This window comes from Centruroides vittatus, unplaced genomic scaffold (assembly GCF_030686945.1).
Source record: "Centruroides vittatus isolate TY-2023 unplaced genomic scaffold, ASM3068694v2 contig_911, whole genome shotgun sequence".
Taxonomy (NCBI): Eukaryota; Metazoa; Arthropoda; class Arachnida; order Scorpiones; family Buthidae; genus Centruroides; species Centruroides vittatus.
This window is the reverse complement of record NW_027122600.1, coordinates 851,112-876,920: the sequence shown is the minus strand read 5'-3', so window position 1 is coordinate 876,920 and position 25,809 is coordinate 851,112. Positions and strand designations below refer to the sequence as shown.

At 29.8% G+C, this 25,809-nt stretch overlaps 1 protein-coding gene across 2 annotated transcripts in view; it reads left to right on the top strand.

Moving 5' to 3' along the window:
• Positions 1-25,809, top strand: part of LOC136984233 (furin-like protease 1) — a 48,990-nt gene that overhangs the window by 15,335 nt on the left and 7,846 nt on the right. The window contains exons 2-16 of one of the 2 annotated variants that reach the window (XM_067281136.1): positions 943-1,041; positions 2,641-2,754; positions 5,013-5,141; positions 8,680-8,756; positions 8,830-8,918; positions 8,990-9,162; positions 9,247-9,459; positions 9,692-9,792; positions 10,892-10,995; positions 13,578-13,698; positions 15,044-15,193; positions 17,099-17,238; positions 20,824-20,979; positions 21,120-21,200; positions 22,639-22,972. In XM_067281136.1, the coding sequence (XP_067137237.1) occupies positions 943-1,041; positions 2,641-2,754; positions 5,013-5,141; positions 8,680-8,756; positions 8,830-8,918; positions 8,990-9,162; positions 9,247-9,459; positions 9,692-9,792; positions 10,892-10,995; positions 13,578-13,698; positions 15,044-15,193; positions 17,099-17,238; positions 20,824-20,979; positions 21,120-21,200; positions 22,639-22,664 (1,773 nt within the window). In that variant the 3' untranslated portion in view covers positions 22,665-22,972. Of the gene's footprint in view, positions 1-942; positions 1,042-2,640; positions 2,755-5,012; positions 5,142-8,679; positions 8,757-8,829; positions 8,919-8,989; positions 9,163-9,246; positions 9,460-9,691; positions 9,793-10,891; positions 10,996-13,577; positions 13,699-15,043; positions 15,194-17,098; positions 17,239-20,823; positions 20,980-21,119; positions 21,201-22,638; positions 22,973-25,809 lie in introns of those variants that run through there. The other variant, XM_067281135.1, reaches the window with a different exon arrangement.

Below are 25,809 nucleotides of genomic sequence, written 5' to 3'. Positions count from 1 at the left end.
AAACGTTAGATTTCTAAGTGAGAATTTGTATTATGCAACGGTTAAAGGTTCATGCAAGTCAATTATTTTGGTTATACAGCTCGCTGTGCAGATTGACTTTACAAGTATATCCTTTAAAGAATCATTCTGCAAGTTTGGAACTTATGATATTACAAACTTATTATTTTTATTTATTTACGTTTTTTCAAGATAGATACCTATGGATGATTTCTAAATAAAAGATAGTTTAATACTTTGTGCCATTCTAACAAGAAATTTATAGTGAGCTGGCTACTTGCAGTATTCTTTCTCTTGTGAGTGCCAAGACACGAAAGTATTGTTAGTAATGTAAGTGCTGATCTTATTTGTCAAATGGGAGTTTCATGTCCCTTTGTAGTGCCTGAACCAGCCTTCAGTCTATTCTTAGACAGCTCTAAAAAAGTATTATAAGAAATACTGTCTCCACTCATTCTAAGCAGTAGAAAGGAATCCCTGATTTAAGTCAGAACAAGACATTTTTACCTAACCAGGTGCTGGCTTGCTCTGGGATTTCTTTCGTCAGGAAAGAGTGTTTGCTTTTTGGTTGTTGTGACTGGCTTAATTAATTAAAATTGTAATTTCTTGTTCTGCATAACAAAAGATCACAAAAACTTTTGAAATGTTGGAAGTAATTTATCAAGATATTAAGTTGTAGACAATTGAACTAAGTATTAAGATGTTTTCTTTTAGCATAATAAATCATAATCTACAAGAATGATGTATTAAGGTTTGGAGCATTCAAAAGCATATCTGTTGACATTCCTACAATGACTGGAGAATTAAATTTTTTTTTCTAAATTATTAATTAAAGTTAACAGAATTGCTAATTTTATATAAGATGAACACAAATGATTAAATGTAACTGTTTTTTCTATCAAAGATGATGTTATTTATAAGTATAATTAACATAGAAATATATTACAGATTTTTGAAGACTTTTATCATCTTCAGCATAAAAGGATTGCCAAGAGATCACTTCATCATAGCCATGAACATCACATTATTTTACAACAAGAGCCAAAGGTTAGTGAATAATATGTGATTATTTATAAACATGAACAATTTACTGTACATTTTTCAATTATAATTTTACTAATTCTGAAATAATAGCATTTTACAATATGTTACCAAAAAAAAAACCAGGTACTTCCTAATACAGTCGAACTTCAGTTTTCAAACAGTTTGGTTCACAAACGAAATTTTGAACTTATTTGCTCTGGTTGCCATACAATAACTATTGCCAAACAAGCTACTGGGAAAAAGCTGGCCATAAATGATCAACTTTGTGTACTTCATATGTTAAAGAAAGTTGACAGGACTACCAATTTAGAAGTTAGGCCACGACTCCACTAGTGTAAAAGCGGCCGTAAAACCCCTCCCCATAAAAGCTTTTAATCACGTGACCATGATATTTTACGCCTGAGCAGGTAGTAAAACCAACGTAAAGGCGAGTTGAGCAGTGTTCAACTTTCAAAGCAAATGCGGCTGTAAAATGGTATCATCCACCAATCAGAAATCAGTGAAATCTAGGTCATTGTGACATGGTGTGAAAATGGCGGAAAATGAGCTTTTGTGTATGTTCTCGCGTGGCTACTTGGAAAAGAACTAGAATAGATTTGGAAATATTTATTGAAAACATCCGAAAGTATTCATATATCTACGACAAGAGGTATCCCGATTATAATAATGAATGCCTAAAACACAAGATATGGATGGCCAAAGGAAAATCCTTTATTTAGAGGAGTATATAATAAAAAAGCTAAGCTTATAAGTGCTGTATATTATCCTAATAATACAATAATAAAAGTTAATATATGAAAGTAAAGATATTATTTTTACTACATTTGTAATTATAGTACAGAAAAAACTCTTAGAATATAATCATTTTTTTTAATATTGATATATCGTGTATACAACCGTAAAAGGCTTCGCTAACCAGACCGTCAGCGCAAATGCAAATAGGTCACGTGATTAAAAGTTTTTACACCTGTTATTACGCTAGTGGAATCTTGGTTTTAGTGGCGCTGATATTGTCTCGGGTCGTTACATGTTGCAACACAAATCATCAACATTTGGAATGTTGAGCATGATTCCACTTTCCAAACACAATTGTCAAACTTCTACGCTTATAGGAAAGCAGCGCTGAACATCCGACGTACACGTTTTCGCATTGAAAATTTTGGCTTCAACCTCGCTATTATAATACAGTGTCTTTTATATTGTGTATAAATTCATTTAGCATAATTTAATTTCTCTAATTTTACTTTTGCTATGATAAATTTTTTTATTTTGATTTTAAGTATGGTATTTTCAATATATTTAGAACCCACCAGTAGCTGAGTGGATAAAGTATTAAACACTGGTAGTTGGTTATGAGTTTATGCCTCAAAGACATGATGGCCACATAACATTATTATGTTTTCATGTGTAACACTTGAATAGGGGCCATTTTCCCACTGAAAATCCTCCTTGGATGCACACACTCCCAAATCACCCTTTGTGTTGTGTTGCCTTATTCCATCAGTCCAATCCAATCTAATTAATCGAAGCATATTTTTAATGACTAAAATGTTATTTTTTGATTTATTTCATTATATTTATTATTATTATTTTTATTTTTAGGTAAAATGGTTTTCCCAACAAAAAGTGAAACGAAGAGTGAAGAGAGATTTTAAATTAAACAAATCGGGTCATATTAACCTAAATGATCCACGATGGCCTCAGATGTGGTATTTGGTATGTTCATCCAAAACTATCATTGCGTTTATATACAGTAAAACTTGTCTTAAATGGAACTAAAAGCAGAAAATTAAGATTCCACTTATTTCCCTCCCATGATATATGTATGTTTATTTTATACCATACTACAAAAGTTAGGAGTGGAATTGAGTAGGGTTTACACTACACAATCTTATTGTGTAGTGTAGACCCTATACTATCACTATCTATATGTATTCACTATATCACTATCATTATCTACTCAAAATCTGGCAACGAGAAATTTTTCTCACCCGTTATCGTTGGCCCAACTCCCCTAATATATATAAAAATCGATGCTGATAAAGACTCAAGGTCTTTGTTGGAATTAACCAGAGGCAGAATCCAATACTTATGAATTGAATGAATTTCCAAGAACAGCATTTTTGAGAATAAGCAATGAGTGCAATTTGTGAAAACAATGAGAATAAGGTAATAGTGCTGTCATTTTGCCTTGTACATAATGATTACTACTAGTTATTTACTAATTAACTTATTTTTGAATACTGAGTAATCAAAAATAAGTTAAATTAACATTCTTGGTAATTAGAGATTGAAGTAAATGATTAATTAGAATTCTAAAACTCCCGACAATATCAGATCTTGGAACAAGTTTGATCTCTGTATTACCGTAACGTGATTAGAATTTTTGACGACAGAGCAACGCGCTAGTTTTTGGTACTAGAATTTACTTATTTGCTATTGTGAGCTCATAAGGAGTGCATTCAAGAAGTATTCAAATATCTAGCACAAGTTTAGAAGGACAAGAATTGTTTTTACAATTGAATAGTTTGCAATTCTTGCATTTGAATACCTTTATCATTAGTTGGAATCATTACTTGGATTAAACTGCATAATAAACTTTACATATGTAAAAATGGTTTTATTATAAAAAGTGAAGGTAACTGTGTGATATTTATCTGGTGTAGTTTAAAGATTAAAAAATACAAAAACCCATTCAAAAGAGAGGAAATAATTTTGTATCGTGCGATTCCAGTTGACACAGGCTTTACTGTATTTGCATCTAAAATTATATCTCACTGAAATAGGTGTGTTTAAAAATTAAAACAACTTTTTTGGAATTTATTCAATATGACTTTTATACATAATAGTCCAAAGTAAGTGCAAACTGGTAAATAATTTTAAGAATTTCTTTTTAATAAAGGCTTAAAAGAATATTCTTAATTATTTTATTTTTTTAAGTAATCAAGCATATAAAAATAGATAACTGAAACTTCTTACAGCAAAATTTAATAGTTTAAAATAAGAAATTTAAATAACTTAGTAAAAAAAATTGAATAAATAATTTTCAGGTTTACTTCAATGTTTGTTACATGTTTTGTAATGATGATACAACTGAAACTAATGAAATTTGTGAAGAAAAGTTAGTTCATGCCAAAAAGAAAATATTGTGAAGAATTTAGAAATATATATTGATGATCTTTCTAAATTCACTCAAGTATACAAATTGTATTAAAGATGAAATGACACAAATGATGGCATTGCAACATTCTCACCTTTAACTCTTGGATATATCGACCATTCCGTACATCACCCAGTCAAAAATGTCTGATGAAGGGATAATGACATCATTCTGTTTTAATTCATTCGATTTCACAAATATGCCTAAAGTTTTCCACACTAATAAGCCAGTATTATCAATAATTCTCTTTACTTTTTATTTATTTAGAATAGAAATTTTTTTTAATTAACAAAAAATAAATTTTAGAAATTGATCATTGTTATTTCTATTGAAACTTTATCTCAAGTTTTTGCATGAGTTATATCAGCCAACATTCCAATAAATGTTAACTCTTTGATTGTTGTTAATATCTATCTATATTTTTGTAATTGTAATTTAGATTTCAATTTTAATTAAGAGAATAAAGGTAGAAGTTATTGGCAATCAAAGCATGCACACATTTTTGGGGGGACAATGTATATTGAAAGGTATTGTAAAATCTGGTCATTTTCAAGATAATGTACAATATGATTTTGCAATATGCTGTCATACAAGCAGCATATTGCAAAATGGTGTTTACAGCTACCTGTAGGCTAAAACTGAAATGTATAGTTGTTGATTTCTATAAGAGTATATAAAGTAATTCAAATTTTTTTATCAGGATATTTAAAAAATTTATCTCAAATTTAATTCGTGAAAGTGTTTAATGTATGTGTGTGTCCAAACAAATACTTAAAATATTGAATGTTTACAAATATCTTATAAATTTCTTCAGAATCGTGGCCATGGTTTGGATATGAATGTACAGAATGCGTGGAGAAAAGGTATAACTGGTCAAGGCATTGTAGTTACAATATTAGATGACGGATTGGAAAAAGATCATCCCGATATAAAATCAAATTATGTAAGTACAGTATTCTTACTTTTCAATAAGAATTAATTTTATTTATAATGGTATTGAATCAGTTTAACCTAAATCATATAAACAAATAACATGTAAATATATTCCAATAAAAAATTATTTGTTCCTTGTAATAGGTAAAATTGGACACAACAAATCTACTAGAATAAAGTACTGTACAAATACATGGCTATTTTTAACATTATGTAATAGAATCACTTGTATTAAGTATTAAAATATCCATTAGAAAATTCACATTTAATAATTTTTTTTAATAAAATTTGTTTTATTTACCAAAGCAACAATTCTAATCCAACAGTCTAACAACTGGATATCACAATACAGTGATACCTTGGTTTGCGTTGATAATTCTTCCGAAAACAATCGATGAAATCCTAAACCGACAAAAACCGAGGCAATTATTTCCATATGAATCAATGTAAATCCAATTAATTCATTCTAGACAGTCCAAAATACATACCAAAAACACATTTTATAGAGAATTAATACAATGTTAAATACTAAAAGCAATAAGAAATTAATAGAAAAAAATTAATCTAAAGGAAAAAGCAATGGAATTGTTTGGCTAGACGTGCGGGGTAATATCTTGTCTTGTAGAAGTTAGTTGGACATGAGCTTCTAGCCTACATCGCCCTGTGGTAAAGTGTGACGTAATTGTCATGTAATAGTAGTTGTATGCATTTATGATAGTTGTATTGAGGGGAATAATGCCTTCCAGGAGGACCGTTTTTAAGGGCAACTGGCCCTTATTCAGGTGTTACAGACGTGGAGAAAATGCAGAAAACTTCAGGTGACCAGCCCATCCTGGCGAAGTGCAAACCCACAACCGAACTCCCGGTGTTCAGGGAATGGAAACGTTGGCCAATGGTGGGCCGTTGCGGGGTAATGCTCACAGAATGAGAAATAATGCCACACTGAGCTGGAAAACGCTTGGGTCGCCCTTTGTTTTTGCAAAATTAGCAGCGAGGTCACTTGGGCATGCCAACGAAATCTGAGGCAATTGATGAAAACAGAGAAATTTTTTGCGAAAAATGTATCAATTATGTTTAATATGAGAAATTTCAAAAATTTGTGAATTGTGTATCATTTCATTTGATGATTATTTCTTCACATCTAATAAATTTTGCTTTTTTTTCCCTACTGTAATTTAATAATAATAAAAATAATTATTCAATTATTTTTATTTATGATGATGGAAATAAGGGAACTTTCACATTATGGGTTTGACTTTTATTTAATCATAACTAAAATTTAAATATTTGTAACTGATCATGCTGATGAAATGGAAACATTCCATTTTGTGTGTATTCAAATGTTGAAACTGATTTGACTATGATTCGGAATATTATTTCTCGGTTGAATAATTCTTCGTTTGATACCATTTATCTTGTAATATGATGGCTTTTTATGGCTGCACGTTTACTTTTTCTGTATGATTATATTAACTATTTCACTCTATTTTTCTCACTTAAACATAAATTCAATTAATATTATAAGTACTAATTAAATTAATACATTCACTTTTCATAAATATCTCCATTTGTTTTCATTTTTGTTTTGTAATAATTTGAATTATTTAAACTATGTTAGACTAATCTTGTTTGTAATTATGTTATGTAACACTTTTTATATACTAAAAATGTTTTATAACATGTAAATATTTGGACAAATTATTTAATTTTTATTATTCTCAATAGCATCTACGACATTTGAAACTATATATTAAGTCTCTCCAACTAATAATCATTTTATAAATACATTTTATAAACAATCTAAGGGAAGTTTGAGAGAATTAAAAAAGAAAAAATAAAGTGAGAAGACGAAACTTTTTCCTATAACCTAAATTTCTTATCATGAAAATTTCACAATCAGTATGTTGTTACATTTGATAGTTATTTATTTAAAAACAAAAATATCAAGTTTCTACAATCTTTGAAGTTTTAAAAACAAAATGAATCATAGTACAGTACATGTAATTTTTTTCTAAGATATTATATATAACAAGAAAAGGCAATAAGAAATTAGTGTATTTGAAGCTTCTTTTTATTTTCAATAAAATATTAAAGTGTTTTTTAAACAAGCAAGCAGTTGTCATTTTTCTATTTCCAAATAGCTCTTCTATGAAAGTCATAAATAATAGATGTCACCTTTTTATAAACACTTCTTGCTATATTAATGAACTAATTTCCATTCATCCAACCTTACATATGATGAAAAATTATGCCACATGTCTGTTTGTCTATCTGCTTAGTTTCAACAAAATCAAACTATTATTACTGCCTAACTTTCTAATTCTTACTGTATAAATTTTCAATTTAATGCTTAGCTTTTCCTATCTTCTCTTTAATACTACTGTAAAGGATCGCTTTTAACAGTGTAGGGATAAAAGTGACACGACCTTGTAAATGGGTCCCACCTGGTGTTGTATTTGTAAACAGCCAGGGAAACAAAGGAGTATTGTCTTTGTTTATGGGACTTGTGTGTGGGCGGGTAATGTGTTTGTCACATGTTAGCTTACTAGAAAAAAAATGTAAACAGGTGATGGACGTAACTGTAAGCTGTTTCGTCAGGAGAAGAGCCGACATTTTGGAAAGCTTCCGAGGAAAGGAAGAATCCTGATTGGTTGGAAGTCATCATCCAAAAACTCTTTAAATAGTAAGAGTGGCGAGATAAACAGTGAGAAGGGCAAGAGTCTGATAATACGGTAGTTTCAGGCATTTGGGTAGCCTGCTGAGCGTAGAGAGAGTGTTCTCCTCTGATAACGATCTCAGGGACAGGTAAATGCGGAGACTGGATGGGCCGTATAGTTGAACCAACTCCACAAGTAGAGTGAGTTTTCCCCAGAGTATAGTAGTTCCCAAAGGTTAAGCTGACACGTAAGACACCACCTGTTGTTATCTAGTAAATATTGTGTTTTTGAGCTTGTATATTCTACCTATTGTAAATAAACTGTAAATAGTGTATAATTTGAGTGTGGAGGTGTACTTTTCTACGAACCAACGTAAGAACATTCTTGACTCGTAGGAACCAACTCGAGATGGATTATCATAAAGATCTTCACTGATGCAGTAGACTATAGGAGTATCATTGGAGATCTTCACTACTACTATAAAATTTAAAGATATGGAATGCTAATAAATTCAGTTTTAAAAAAAGATACAAGCATTCCGTAATTTGTCTTGTTTCTTTCACACTTGCTCCAAATGCTATTACACTATTATCCATTAGAGTGCTGAATGTGCGTACTTGCATGCCTGTGTACATAGATACATATGATTGTACATATGTAATAATCATCCAATTCTACACATGATTATTTATCTACATATGACTAGTGAACCAGTTATATCTTGTCACAACAAAATAAAATGCAGGTTATATGGCTTTCGTTTTGTTATTGGTAATCTTAATCTGATCTTTTAGCTATCTTTGTTGTTTAGAGGATGGTTTTAAAATATCTGTAATTATGTATGGAGATTGTTAATAATATAAAATGCTATAGAATAATTTTTTATTTTAGGATCCACTTGCTAGTTATGATGTCAATAATAATGATGATAATCCTGAACCCCGTTATGATTTTCTCAATTCTAATAGGTAAGTTTCTTAAAATGTTTTTTGTTTTTATTGTGATTTTATGCTTTTTTTTAAATATAATTATAACTTTCAGACATGGAACAAGATGTGCTGGAGAAGTTGCTGCAACTGCTAATAATAGCATATGTGCTGTTGGTATAGCTTTTAATGCCCATGTTGGAGGTAATTTAATTCTAGTACAGTATGTAATTATTTATCCGGTGTCTACGATAATTTTATAACGATATTTTTAGGTGTAAAAATGTTAGATGGCGACGTTACCGATGCCGTAGAAGCGAGATCGCTCAGTCTTAATCCGCAGCATATCGATATTTATAGTGCCTCCTGGGGACCCGACGATGACGGAAAAACAGTAGATGGACCCGGAGTTCTAGCAACAAAAGCTTTTAAAGATGGAATTAAGAAAGTATATAAAAAAGTTTAAAGTTTAGATAAATCTTTTTTCTATTCAAAAATACAATAAAAGACTTGAAAAAATATTCTCATTTAGGGCCGGAACGGATTAGGATCGATATTCGTCTGGGCTTCAGGAAACGGTGGACGTGACAGCGACAATTGCAACTGTGATGGTTATACAAATTCAATATGGACATTATCTATTAGTAGTGCTACTGAAAATGGTTTAGTTCCTTGGTATAGTGAAGCATGTTCTTCCACTCTTGCTACAACTTACAGTAGCGGTTCTGCTGGCGAGAAACAAATTGTAAGTTTCATTGGAAGCTACAAATTTCTTTGAATTATTTTTTACATGGTATCACAGCAGTATAGCAATAATTTGCTATATTGTTGTGATAAGATTTGTTTCTAAAATAATACATGATCCCAGACAATTAAATATAAAATGTTTCTCAGGCTTTATTTTTGTAGATTCATACAGAACAATAATTTTCCTATAGTATATCTTTTTAATATTTTAATGTTTTTTATCTTAATAGGTAACTACTGACTTAAGGCATGAATGCACTTCTAGCCATACAGGAACTTCTGCTTCTGCTCCTTTAGCAGCTGGAATATGTGCATTAGCATTAGAAGCAAAGTAAATATCTTAATTAATCTTTTTAAAGTTTGCAAATAAAGAAATTTAAGTTTATTATATGATATTTTAAGTTTATTGTTTATATCAGCTGGCTTAAGAAATGGAAGGAATTAACACAGGTATAGAGTAATTTTAATCTTTCAAAAGCAATCTTTTTTGTCTATAAATTTATATCATTGAGAGAATATGTTCTTTTATTGAGGTTTTTTATCTTATATTCCACAATTTGGCTCTTTCAATTAGAATATTTTTCTTGTTTTTTTTACTGTAAACCTTATCAGTATTTCAGAAGAGCTTTATTATAACAATGATATTCTAAGACACATTATATAAATAGAAGTTTTGTAAGATAATTAAAATTTTAATAACACTCAAAAGCTATAAAACATTGTAATAAAACATCACTATTTTTTAAGAATATAAATGAATATCTGATACCTTTTATTTCATTTTTAGATGTAGAAATGTTTCCTCCTTGCATTGATTAATTTTTTTTTCTAGAAATACCTTTTCTAAGAAAATAGTAAAAGCAATAAAAAATTATAATGATTTATTAGTCATTATTCTTTAGTCATAAGTGTAATTCAGCTTTAATAGCGAAGTTGAGGCTGAAGATTTAAATGCATAAATGTGTACATCGGACGTTTGGGCACCGCTTTCCTGTAAGCCTAGAAGTTCGACAATGGTATTTGGAATGTCGAGCATGATTCCACTGACTTTCCAAACACCATTGTCAAACTTCTAGGCTTACAGGAAAGCAGTGCTGAATGTCTGACGTACACATTTTTTCGTTTAAAACTTCGGCCTCAACCTCGCTAATGCCTATATTTTAAGATTTTTCTGTCTTCTATAAATAAGCTTATATTTTATCATTTGTTTAAATCACTAGATTTTTTTATATTTCTGTCTATTTCCTGAAGTTAAGCTTTTGTTGTTTTAGTGATTTATTATAATGATTTTGTTATAAAAATTAAATATTTTGGCTACTTTAATACTTCTAAACCGGTATAAAATAGTTACAATTTTTGATTTTATGCAATTTATTGCAAAATCTATATATATAAAAAATTTCAAATTTATAATTTCTGATTTGATATAGCAAACAGTTAACCTGGAGAGATATGCAACATATTGTTGTAAGAACAGCCAATCCAGCTAATTTATTTGCTAAAGATTGGGCAGTAAATGGAGTTGGAAGAAATGGTAGGAAAAGGAAAATGTTTAATTTAAATTACTGTTAATAATTTGATTTCAAATAAAAGTGATAAATCATTTACTTAACTATCATTTGATGATGTCAGAGCAAGAATGGTCCATGTCAGTAAATCTTCATTTTGAGTTAATTAACGAAAATTTTCTCGTATTTTCTTCTTTTTGGACCTGGGACATAAAAAAAGAATTGACTCAGATCCGTATTGCGTTAGATAAAGTAGACTCTACGTGCTAAGGCTATAGCACCAAAAACTGGACTTTGATCACTTTTGCTCTGAGATTGCCGTTTGATAATTCTTTACAAAAAAGTTTAAGAAATTAGCATTATTGCAATAGTGCTTTGAATTTATAATTATCATTTAATGTTGAAATATTTTCAAAATTATTTACAATTAATCAAATCATATAATGCTTTCATTTTGTTTTATTGACTCATTGCAAATGTAAACATGAAGCCAGGGGTTAGAGTAAAGCTCTAAACCCTTTGATCAGTGTCAGCCTGGTAAAGGCTGCCCAACTGTCACTGGATGGTGGTTATGGTGTTAGAATGAAATAGGAGGGCTTTTCCACTGTCGAGTGAGGAGACGCAATGAACCTGTCAATAGGGTGTCTGATTTTTCTTAAAAAAACAACACATTTAATATAAAAATGAACTGGATTACAATATACAGCTAAGTACTTATACGCTAATAGACAGAGAGAGAGAGTTTACAATTCTCTAATTCAATGTCTTCAGATCCAGGTTATGTGAAGGTCAGAAAATGACCGTGGATCTTTGGTTGAGATTGTTTCAGACAGAGATGAAATTGGTAATGATATTGGTGGGTAGAGCTTCTATTCATGGGCTCTTCAAACTATGTCCACCTCAACTCTCTGAAGCAGCCCCTTTTTATCCTACTGAGCATGGGTGGAAAATCAGGGTGATGTGGTCCTAAGTTTGCATCAGCCGAAGCAGGCCATAAGACTTTGACGACTAGGCCAGATTGCTGATACTTTCTTGCCACGTATTCTGATTCTTTTTGCCTTATAAGGTGAACAAATTTGAAGTTCTTAAATGTCATCAACGAGGTGTTATGATTTTTTTTACCTCATAAATTAACAGATTTTGACATTTCTCCCCATTAATAATCATTTGTCTGGATTTATTCTCGAAACTTATTCAAAACATCATTAAAAATTGTCGATTTGTATGGTTATTTGATCGTCTTTATCTATCGGTCAGAGGGAACTGGAAAGGCCAGGTGGTGGGAAAAGAAGTGGGTTTTTCCACTTCAAAAATTAACTGTGTTAATTTTTAATCCATTAATTTAACTAATTAATTGTGCTCGGGATCTCACAAACATATGTAACAGCTTTGAAACTAAACACTATTAAATGATAAATGTAATTATATTGAGGTGTTATTGACTGCACATAAAACTTTAATTGATAGTTTAACACTAGTTTGTAAGTAGATATACCATTGTTAGTCATAATGTTGATTTAACACAATAATTCATTTAGTTGCATCTCTGACAAATTGCATCACTTTTATACGTCTTCATGCAGATGTCTGAATATATTGGCATAGCTTTTATTTCTGATAGTCTGACTACCGGGAACATGAATTTCATGTTATATTAAACCAAGGATGTAAAACAAAAGACCACTAACATTGCCTTCCTTTTACTAGCTCAATATGTTTTCTGAAGTGTATATCACTTCCTTAGTTGATAACTACAGATGTTACTAGGATAAAGGAAGATAAGTTGTATTGGAAATTAAAGTTGCAGCTATTGGAAAGTCACTGAAATAATTAACCTGCCAATTAGTAGTGAACCTAGGTAATTATTAAATCAAGGAATCTGGTTTGGAGGTACAAAAAACCACAATGTTTTCGTCATTAGTAATCACTTCATTAGATAATGATCCCAGTTAACCTTGTCTATCAGTCTGTTCACCAGACTGAGCTTCATTGTTAAAGCACTTGAAACAAAGTACTGGAAGACATGATGCATGTTCAAGTTGCTGGGTGCTTGAGTATACTGAACCATGTGTGAGAAATTTCCAAAACATTTACTGATTTTTGTTGATAGTTTAACTCTGATCTTGTTTGGTCTCTCTTTTACTCTTCTGATCATGTCTTTCATAACAATAGCAAGTCTTCCTGGATGGTGGATAGTCATCAATTTCTGTCTTTTTAAACTGTTTTGACAGTTTTCTTCACAAGATTTGATGACTGTAATAATTGAAAATTAAAGTTTTTGATTATATCATTAGTGAAATTTCATGTTTAGAAATTTATTATTTAATGTCTAGATATTTTATTTCTACATGTGAACATTGAACATTTACACAACTTGTTAATTTTATTCAAATATACATTAAATGTATATTTGTATAAAATTAATACGCAAAATTTCCTAAACTCGTGATTTTTATTATTATTCTTTTCATCTTAGATTTAAAATATTTGATTTATAATTTTTTTTTCACCATTCTTAATAATTCTTGTAACTTTAAATTTATAACAACAGTAAGGATTTTTAATTTAATTTATTTGAATCTAATAATAACTAAATTTCATTTTTCAGTCAGTCATTCGTTTGGATATGGAATGATGGATGCGGCAGCTATGGTTTCATTAGCAAAGAAATGGACAACTGTTCCTCCGCAGAAAGTGTGTGAAGTTAGAGCTCAGCTGTCTAGTGAAAAGTATGTATTAATAATATCAAAATAAACACATAAACAGACAGACATACTATCTTTATCTCTCTAATTGGTGATTTGAAAACATTCAAATTACCAGTATTGATATTCACACTTCAAATTCTGTAATTAAGCTTAAAACATTTTTACATAAGCTACTACTAGATACATTCATATTGCTGGATGATCTACCAGATTATCAGGCTATATTAAGGCTAACAACTAATTAGATACAAATCAGTTTGGCTAGAGGTAAGCAGTTCAGCTTCCATCCCTTCATAAATTTAATAATTAGAATTAATTATGAATTTGGAATATTTTGGAAGAAAAGAATCAGACTGGAGCAGGAGAGCAGGATTTGAACCCATAACTCCTGTTTACTGTGCAGAAGTGTTGCTTTTGTCCAGAAACTATTATTAATTTAGGTATAACCATACTGGTCACTTATGCTGCCAACAATTGAGATGGCTTAGAGAATTATATATATATATATATATATATATATATATAGAATGGCAAATGCCACTTTGACAGATATATTTAGCCAAAGCAGTGAAATCTCTATTCAGCATAGGTGCTATATTTCTATAATTAGCCAATTGTATTTCAGTTTTTTTATATTTCTACGAATATTTATCATAAATCATTTGAATTTAGTTTTCAGTTTCTTTTAAGTTTTATTATTTGAACAAAGTTAACAAGAAAATTTTCTTTTAATTTTGAATATCATGATCGTCATCAAAAAATAGGACAAATTAATCTTTACTTGATCCAACATTGCATATAATCGTATTAAAACTAATTTTCATGAAATTTTTAACTACCAGAAATGTCAATAGTGGCTAATAGAGTATGTGTTTTGTGTAATCCTTTTTAAAATTTTGGCAATTAGCAAATCATTTCAAAGTGAAATTTACAAATGGAATTTCTTTTTTCCAAATTTCACTTACAAAGTTTAAAAGTAAATCTAAAATGTATTGTACAAATTATTTTCTGATATAAAAGACAGTTTTTTTTTTTTTTTCTTTCATTTCATTAAGATTTCCAATTATAATTTTAGTATCACTTATAAAAATCAAATTTAATATCAATGTTAAATTTATATCTTTCACTAGAACCACCTTAATTCCAAGTTCAAGGATAATTTAAATGTGTACGTGCATGTGTTAAAATTTCTGCATACAATCAATATGTGATTAAGAACATTCTCAAAAGATATGCTTGAAATAATTATTAAATTCTATATATGCAATTTTTATTATTTCCAAATATTTTTTTATAAAAAAATGTTGAATTACATAATAAATTGAAATGAACTTTTTATAACAAAGATCTTTCTATTCTATTTCAGCTTAATACAATCACAATCTTCTATTGTTCTCAAATTAAAAGTATCTTGTGAAAAAGTAAAATATTTAGAACACGTCCAAGCAAATATTACTTTGTTGCGAGGGATACGTGGCGATATTTATATATTTCTTATTTCACCAATGGGAACTAGGTAAATCTTATTACAATTTAAATCTAAGTTTTCCTATTAAAAATTCTTAATGTTTTTGTTTTAAATTTTAAGAGTTTTTTTTTTTTTTTTTTTTTTTTTAAATATTAGTTAGTTTCAATTAATAAGTTATCTTAATCAATTGCTTAAGTAACTAATTTTCTCAATTTATAGTTTTATTTTATGAAAAAACTTAACTAAAATATGTACTAAAGAAAAACATCTTGAATTTCATTTATGAAAGATGAAATTCAAGATTTGATTAGATTTATACAAGATTCAAAGTATCTCAAATAAATGTAATACAAATATATACATTAAAAATCATAAATGTTACATTTAACAGAGAATAAATGCAAAAAACTTTTTTTGAATTTTATACAATTTAAAAATGTTTTTAACCTCTTTTTTCTTGTGAATTGTCATAAAGAATATTAAACTTAAGGCCGAGTTCACACTGCCAATGAATGTCTAATCAATAACAATGTGTCTTCTGTTGAATTTATTAATTGTCAAAGAATTCACACAGCCCTCTACATTTCTATGAAAGCATGCACAATTTCATTACATGCTTGTTTCATGTCCATCTTTGTAGTATGCTATGTGCTTACAATATGGATTTCAGACAAAAATATTACTTCAACATTAAGCAAGAAACAATTATAATTCACATATATTTATCAGTAAAATAAAGTGAAATTTACTTTCAGTTGCGTTTTTCTCTAGCTTTTTATCAGTCAAATTAAACCTTTAATCTTTCTTCAACACCCATCATTAAGCTTCCTTCAATCGTATATGGAATTGTGGGAGGTTTGTGTTGGTTAATGTGTTATGACATTGACTAATTACTGAATCTTGTTTAACATTCAAACAAAAATGATTGCTATAAAAATGTAAAGATAATGACTAGTGTGAATGCTTTGGTTTACACAGACAATGAACATTTCATTATTCACATTTCATCAGCAGTGTGCATATAGCCTAATTGTTACATAATATGGGGGAAAAATTGATATACTGTACTTGTAGAAGTGAGAGAGAGCAAAGGGTTTATAACTATATTATATGAAAATACAAGGTAGTTCCATTATATTCATATATAAAGCCATATTTGGCTTATCTAAATGGTGGGTTTGTATATATGAAGTTGGGTAGTTAATTGTAGGTTTGATCCTGACTGATGAACTGGTTGAGCTTTCTGGGGTTTCTTTCTGTACCTAACATCTTAATAGGGACCAATTTTCCATCAAAAAATTCTCTTGGGAGGCACCCCTTTGACAGATTGTCAATGAGTTGCATAGCCTTAAACCATCAATTCACTCCAATGTTTAAGATGATTTAAAATCTGTGTATATAGACACTTAGAAGATTTCAGAAGAATCAGAATATTTGATTAAAAGATTTTGATTATTATATTTTTTTTTTTCTGTAGACAAATAAAATTTGGGACAAATCCATCATATACACCAGAGGTTCTCAAACTTTTTCGATTCACCGCCCCCTTTGTTCCATAAAGTTATACCCAACGCCCCCTGACCCATCAGTGACCCCAACTTTTGCCTTTGGTCACCGTTCAGTACCCTGCCTCCAGTGCCCCCTAGATTTACTCACTGCCCACAAGGGGGCAATATCGCCCACTTTGAGAACCCCTGATATACACTATCAGAACTTGGTAAATTTGCTTAAATTTCACAATCTGTGCATAAAATATTCTACTGACTTTTCTGCTTGAAGTTGAAATTTTTTCATATTATTGACAGAATATATTTTATATATTGAAATAAATCCCTTGATATTGTCTATATTAAAAATTTATTAAATATATTATATAGATATTTGGAAAGTCTTTAGTACATATCAATCCATTATATAAAATACAGGATATATTTTTTTAATGTCTGTTTTCAGATCCAGACTTCTCGACAAACGCCCCAATGACAATTTCAAGACGGGCTTTCGTCACTGGCCTTTCATGACTGTACATAATTGGGGCGAAAACCCAAACGGAGTATGGAAGTTAGAAATTCATAATGATGGTCGTTCAGGTCGTAAGTTAACTTACATTTCTTACATTTTAGAATTTTATTTAAAAATAAACTTTAGTACTTCACTCATCAGTCCCAACTATTTGATGAGACTATTTGTCTGTCTGTCTGACTAGTCTTTGAAAATTTCTAAATTCAAATAGTTTAAGGCTTGACACATTCTCTATGTAAAGAACTTTTTAGGTATTTTTTTTCCCCTCCCTAAAACATATGTTATTTGTCAGATGCTGTGCAGAAAGATTTGTTTTAGAGCACAAATATTGGATTGTTTGGAAAGTAATTTCGTTATTTCCATAGAAAAATAAATGCAATATTCTTATAATAAATAAATATTTTATTGAATTATATATTGACCATTTTGGTCAAATACCTGTTGTCATTGTTTCTGGTAGTAGCATGATTTCATTCATAAAAATTTTGATCGTTTTTTACAAAAAACTGATTCAAGTGATTTTTGACATTGTCATTTCAAGTAAATGTCTTAGTTAAAAAAAAAATTGTATAGACCAGAACAAGTAGTAATCTGTGTGTGCCCGATCTGGCAAATATGGTTGGTGTGATAACACATCCCATCTAAGCTATAACAGTTTCTGACGAGTTACCAAACTTGTGTGAAATTTGGCATTATCATGGTAAAACACTATACTTTGTTTGTTGATCAATTCTGGCCTTTTCTGTTTGATGATATTACTCAATTTGTTTACTTGATGGCAGTACACTTTGGAATCAATTGTTAAATTGTCTGGTAAAAGCTCAAAAAAAATTTCTTCAAAATCCCACCATCCCATCTCTCTTTAATAACATGTGGAACCCATATATCGAGCTTTGAAATGAAACCAATTTGTTTTAAGTAATAATAAATGGTTCAATTTAACAGATTTAATCTCTTAGTGATTTCACGTGTTGTTATACGGCAGATTGCTTCAATCGGTACTTTTATTTTGTTTTCATTGGCTTCAAATGGCCATCCAGAATGTGGTGTATCTTCCATATTAAAATTGCCAGAATGCAATTTTGTAAACCAGTTTTGGCACTCTGTCTCTCAACACATCTCCAAACATGTACCACAATTTTTTTTTCTTGTTTGAACAGCATTTTGATTTTTTAGTTATAAAAAAGCAAAATATGCCAAAAATAATGCTTTCAATTTTCCATATTTGATGGGTCACTGAAAAAAAACAATTATATAGAATCAAACAAAATTTTTTACAAATAAGCCTTAAAATGTCAGCTGTCGAAGTATATAATGAAAATGTGGTATAAAATAAAATTGGCTGGTTAAAAATACATCTAATTCCTCTAGTAATAAAAAAACGAAATTACTTTCCGAACAACCCAATATTTGAGTTCAATTATAACAGGTCTATTTTTATGAATCATTTGTGACTTATACTAAAAGTAATATTTTCATTATTTATAACAAATTAAAAATTATTTATAAGCCAGATTTTTCAGGCTCTATGTGAAAGCAGTGTTTTAATAAAATTAACTAATCAGATCTCCACATTTTGGCCAAAAATTATGGCAGGAAAATTAATTTGGTTGTTGATGTTTGTATTATTTTATTTTTAAAGAAATTTTTGTAAAAATTAATTACGTAGATAGTATAATACTGCATAAGTGCATTTGGTACACAATTTTTATCATAAAAATGTACCTGTGCTCAAAATATGGTAAACAATGTTAGAAGTATTTTATGTTAATATATCAAAGATACTCCTAATATAGAAATGGAGCCAAGAACAGTTAATTTTACTGTGATGGTGGAGCATAGTGGCACCACTGATGTGAAAGAAATAAATGCAACATCGCAAACATGCTAAGAATATTCTCAATAAATCTGAATCAAACCAAGAAATTCGGAACTCGATAAAAATTTCACAAAGTGCAAAAATTTGAATAATTTAAATAAATATTTCCAATCTCCAAAAACTTTTTTAATATTGAAATTATTTTTGAAGAATTAGATGAATCGATGAATATATGTGGATCTTTATTTGCGTGTTAAAATGTTTGCTTTTTTAAAAATACATACAGATAACAACATAACTCAATGTGTACATCAAATTTTAATTTTATTAAACAAGCTTAATGTTTAATTCTTTGCATTTTCTTAAGCTGGTTGTTGTTGGATATTTTGTACCAATTTATTCTTGTTTGTGTATAAAATACTTCAACCATTTGATCACGAAATACGTTTAATTTTTATGTCTTGGGTTAAAATTATTAACGTTTCTTTCCAGATAACTATTTTGTATTTAATTGATATTGAATATAAAAAAAAAATTTATTAAATTTTGAAAATTCCCTTCTTGTTTTTAATTTGGAGAGAGATTTAGTCAGAATAAACCAAATCAGAACTTAATAATTTAGAACTACAGGTATAAATCTTCCTAGATGATTTTATCATCATTACTGCTTGCTTAAAACATAATTCCTACTCTCTTGCTTTAAATGTAAATTGCTTAGAATCCATTTGTAAGAATATTCTACATAAAATTCTGTCTCCAGGATATAATTTCTGACTTAAATTTGTTTTATTGATTCTCATTAAAGATGGTTTAGGTAAAAAAAAAAGCATAATAATCCAAACGTGGCTTTGATTGCTGTGAAAATTTGTTTGGAACTAATTTTACATTTCATAATAAGAATGTTTTAAGTAATTATTTTAATACTTTATAAACTAATGTGTTGTATTTAAAAACTTACGCAAATAAAATATCAGGTTTTACATAATTATTATATGTCCAGCTTTGTTTAATAGCAATGGTTTAGTCAAAAGTAGTTTTTTTAAACTCATTTTTAAGATTACCCATGTTAGAAAGAATTCTTCTTTGCAGTTAAGTCATCAATTAATCTTTTAATTTAGATGAAACGGCAATAAATTCTTGTTAAATCAATATTATGACATTGAAGACCATTACAACGGACAAAATAAGTTTACTTTAACTCTTTCACAACTCACACATGTAATGAAGTACTTGTCTTACATTTTATGCTAAGTTTATTACTAATAAAATCAAATTAAAAGACCGAGGCAGCAAGATACGCGCCACACATCCCACATTGACTATATTTTATATCAAGCAGATTTAAATTGTAGAATTCAATAATGTCAGTGTTAAGGTTAATACTAACATAGAAAATTTAATTTGTTTTATAAATTATTCTGTATTGTTAGTAATAATTAAAATATTTATAATTCAAAGAATATAATATAAATTTTTACTTTTAGTAGAAAAATAATTCATTATAAACATACTAAGATTGTTTGTTTGTTTTTACAAAAGTGAACTAGCTAGAGCAGTGGTTCTCAACTGATGTGCCATGAACTTAATATGTATACAACAAAATTTCCAGACAATCTCTAAAAATACTAATTGTTTGAAATAATTTTCATTTTACATCCCATTTTTGCATATAATGGCATCTTTAGTGCGATATTAGTATTGGTAGATGCTGTCAAAAATGTGAAATTGTGAAAGTTGACAACCACTGAATTAAAGAACTGATCTGAAATACGTTTTCAGTTGAAGGATTTGATCTGTAAAGTAATTCAGAAATAACTTTAAGTATCATCCATTTCAGCTGAAGTTATTCTTAAGGATTGGTCGTTAATATTATACGGAACTACCACAAATCCAGACAAAGCACGTCACCCCTCAACAAACCAAGTGGGCAGGTCGACTTCTAGACATTCAGGAAATTCGGCAGGTCTCACCACGGCTTTGCCATCTAATAACGGTAACGCTATCGAAATTTGTTCGTTTATAATAAATCTAAAAATTTTCTAATGGCATATTTTTGCTTTCCTGTCCATTTTCTTATTCTTTCTTTCAGTTAAGAAATTTATCAAATTTATAACTTATTCTAATCAATTTCAGATGACAACAGAGATACCACCAGAGGCAATAGGAAAAATGCTAGCAGGTGCACCAAGCTAGATTCTTCAAATCGGTGTTTAGGTTTGTTTTTGTTTGCAATCTTCGTATTGGTGGAGGGCATGTACTAACCAACAAATACTTTAGTTCTAACCGATTACTACAATGTTTTCAAGAAACGTTTTTCAAGCATTCCAAAATCTATCGAGAACATACATACATATCAGATTCGATGTCGCACGGAAGCATTTAGGATCGTTCTTGGTATTCGTCACCTGTAAATTATTGCCGTACTCGGTACATCGGATCGGTGCAGCCCATACGAAACTTCGCGCTCGGCAAGAATTTATTATTAGCCGACATAGATAAATTTTAAACTGTTAACTTGTAAATTTATTTATTTTTTTAATGTATGTGTAATATACAAATATTTTTAAGAACATTATTATATACTGCATTTAAAATAGCAAAATTATACCTAAGCATTAAATTCTTTGCAAGCAGTTTATGCTTATAAATATTTAAGCACAAGGATCGATCGGAAAAAATAGTTACACTTCTTTTTATGCCAAGTGCATGCGTTCTAAGTGAAAATTCTTTGCATTTTCTCACCAAAACCAAAATTTTAGCACTCTTCATTGGTTTACTTGCTCGAATTCAAGCTGTAATTTTCAATTCCTGGAATTCATTGCAACAGTTCCAGTTTGCTGATTCTTCTTTCCATGCATATACTCGTAGTTCCCACAAGTATGGCAGCAAATAAGTCTTTAATTTAATTTCAGTATTGGTCCTGTAAATATACAACGGGCCGGATTTTTTTAAAAATTTAACTTACAGAAACTTAATATTGTGTATGTGTTTTGCCATCTGTTATGAGATTGTATTTTAAAACATTTTTTGTGTATTAATTATTATAAAATGGCAAAAAGCTTAATTTTGAGGATAGAAACGAGTTTTATAAAAAAAATTGTAAATGCTAATAACAAGTAAAATCTTCATGTAGTTGGATCCAATTTGAGATATAACGTGACATCCCCTCTATTTCCTGTCTCTCTATCTATAACCATCAAAATTAAATAGCACCGATCCATCCCTCTAACATACATACCTCCATGCAAAATTTCAGAAATCTTTGGAAAAAGAGATGGGTGTTATTAAGCTTCAAATGAGGTGAACAAAATTGTACATGCACACACCGATTGTCGTCGTGCCTGTGTATGCAAACTTTCAACTAGATCGAAAATTTGAAATTGAGTGGAAATTGCGTTACGAGATTTTACCTAAACGCAGACTAAAAAGCAGAGTAAATTAATAAAAAGTGCATTAAAATGGTGGCTATTTCTCTGTGTTGGTACATGGAGAAACCGAAAGGTGTTTAAATCTAAAAATTGAGTGTACATATTAGAGATTATTTATTGAAGTTTACTAGCTTTTAGCATTTCACTTTCGTTGTTTTTGTTCAATATTACACTCTCGTCGATTGTATCAATGACGTTATTTATATCCATGTTGTTCGATCTAGGTAGATCGCGTACGGTGCGATTGTAAAGTCCCTCTGCAGTGGACCACGCCCATGTGGCTCAGCCATAGTGATGTAACTTTCGACGTGCAGTCTGCCTGTGACATTGTTACTTTTTTTCCCGGAGCTGCTCCTGTTTCCCTGCTGAATTTACAATTGCACAGTATAATGTGTCTTGGAAACAACTTAAAGATTCATTGTCAATTGTTATTTAAGCTACACAATTGTACATAGAAGCCCAGGATTATATTGACTAATTTCATTAATGAAAATTAAGACTATACAAACAAAGTTTGAGTCCTTTTTGCCTATTTTATCATTTTTATTCCAGTCCAAGAACCACAAAAACAGCCAGTAACTTGAAGTAAAACTTCTAAAAATAACGGACGAACACAATCAAAAAACTTGAACACAATTAAAAATGATCTCGACGTCAACCCTTTTTTGTAGGCTACCACGTCTACAAACATTAAAAACTCTTTAAAAAATGTCGTGAAGAATATTACGAGATTTTTATTGTTTGTCGACGTCATAGCCTACAAAAAAGGGTCAACGTCGAGATCATTTTTGATTGATTGTCTGTTAGTTTTAGAAGTTTTACTTCAAGTCGCCGGCTGTTTTTGTGGTTCCTGGACTGGAATAAAAAGGATAAAATAGGCAAAAAGGACTCAAACTTTGTTTGTACAGTCTTAATTTTCATTAATGAAATTGTTATTTAACCTATTTTCTAAAATCCATACATTTTTTATACATAGTATGGGTGCTAATACTGATGTATACGAAAAATCACTTTAATCCGAAATGGTTGATTTTTCTCACAGCCACACCAAGCTACATGATTCAAGACTTTATTGTAGCATATTTTTAAACAGATTATACATCATATGAATTTTGGGTTATTGTGACCTTATATTGTTGTAATTATCAATAAAGATTTTTACAATATGATTTGTATATTTATTTACATGTACAAGAAAGAGAAAAAGCACAATTTGAAACTTCGTAACACATTCAATGTTTTCCGTATAAATACAATTATAAAACCTTAAAAAAATTTTAGAAATGGGTTAAAAAAACAACCATTACATTTATAATAGATATCAAAAACACAAAAATACTCCATATAATCATCAAAAACAATAAATAATAAATCTTACTTTATATTTATTACACCCAATTTAACTTACTGTAATTGTAGCTTTCGTACACAGGCTGCAAAGGTGATGGCGACTACAAATCTGTTTGCTCGCATGGTTGGAGTACTGTATAAATGTGATATAATTATGTTTGTACTATGTGTTTTTAAGTTGATGAGGGGTCTTGTACCTGAAATGCATAAGGTGATTATTAAAGACTAACTTTTTTGTAAAACATCTGGTCCTTTTTTGTCGACCTTGGTGTGATAAGCCCTCCAAATTGTTAAATCCTATTTACTAGGCTATCTAACTCTATCTAAGTTAATCAGTTTATCACTAGGGTATGTTAAAATCTCTATAATGTTCTTTAAATTTTCTTTTATAGCTATCTTTTTCAGTTTGTAGTATAAATTAGAAATAAAATAATTATTACTCATTGAACATTTAAACTGTGGTGAATTGCTGCTTTGTGCCAGTTCCAATGCTCGGCCAGTTTCACCTACATAAATTCTAGGGCTATTACAATTGAATTCAATTTTATATACAGTTGCTTCGTTCATAAGATCATTTTTTTGGGTCATGTTATGTTGATTATTGATTCTTTTACGTATGTTTTTGAGATATTTTGTTAGTCAAAGATGGGGCCAAATTAACTTTGAGATTATTATTGCATTTTTCAAATATGTTTTGGATGTAAGGAAAGGTATAATAATTTCTGTCACGTTTATATCTAGTGTTATATCTGTTCTTTAAGTATTTGTGCCATTTAATTAATTTTAATTCAATTTCTCTATTTTTTAATTCCATAATGTAAGTGTTCTTTTTTATATTTTCTGAGCTCTATGAACTGTAATTAATTGTTTTATCTACATTACATGGTTTTTTATATGTTAAAAAAGTAAACCTAGTTTACAGTATAGCCTGTATAACTAAATATAGTTATACAGTAGACCCCCCCCTATAACACGGAACTTATCTACCATGTTATAGGGGAGTACTGTATTTAAATCATTTAACTTTTTGTTTTTTCAATTTCTATATCAAATTGTATGTCTTCATTGATGTCATTTATGATGATAAAAATATTTATTTCTTTTATCAGATTGCTATCAAAAATTATTAAGTAATCATCAGTGTATCTCATAACTAATTTTATACCTTTTTATTGTTACTTATTTCATCTATATCGGTTGTAACTATTTCCACAAGTTTTGGCTCCATCTTTGACCCCATGCTTATCCCGTCAGTTTGTCTATAAAATTTGTCACAAATAAAATATGCTACAATAGTCTTGAATCATGTAGCTTGGTGTGGCTGTGAGAAAAACTGTTTCAGATTAAAGTAATTTTTTTGTGTGTGTTACTGCGAAAGATCGAAATTAGAGAATGTCGATACATACAAAATACGTCTGTGAAAGACCAAATATTTGGTTATATTATTATACATTCACAATTGCTGGTGTATGTCGACAAGCACAGATAAGCTTTGGTGGAGTTCGAAACGACACCCAAGAAGTCTATGTCGACAGTCTGTCACCAAATCCTTTGGGTAACCAGAGGTAGGACAAGGTCGTACCTCTCTTCCCGGTAACAGTTTGGTGGAAACCACTCACTTTGTCACTGGATGGTGTTTTTGTTCTTTTGATCTCGTGAGGTGGGGATCGGTTTGTCAGCTTTATACCCGTAATCAGTTCATTTTGTAAAGAAAAATTACTTTCCATAGATGAGATTTCTTCTCAAGAAATATTGCTGAGAGAAGCAGCTGCAGCTAATTCGAAAAGTGGAGGGCAAGGCTATACACGCTGTCATTGCAAAAAGAAGTGTTCCACAAATAAATGCACTTGTAAAATCAAGGGACACTTGTGCAATTCAAAGTGCCATAACAGTTTAAATTGTTGCAATAAATAAGATTGTATAACGATAATCACATAATTTATGTGTAAGTTTATTATTGTATTATTTTCTTTAATGATTTAGAACAGGTGGCCAACATACGGCCCACGGGCCTGATCCGGCTCGCATAATGGGTTTATGCGGCC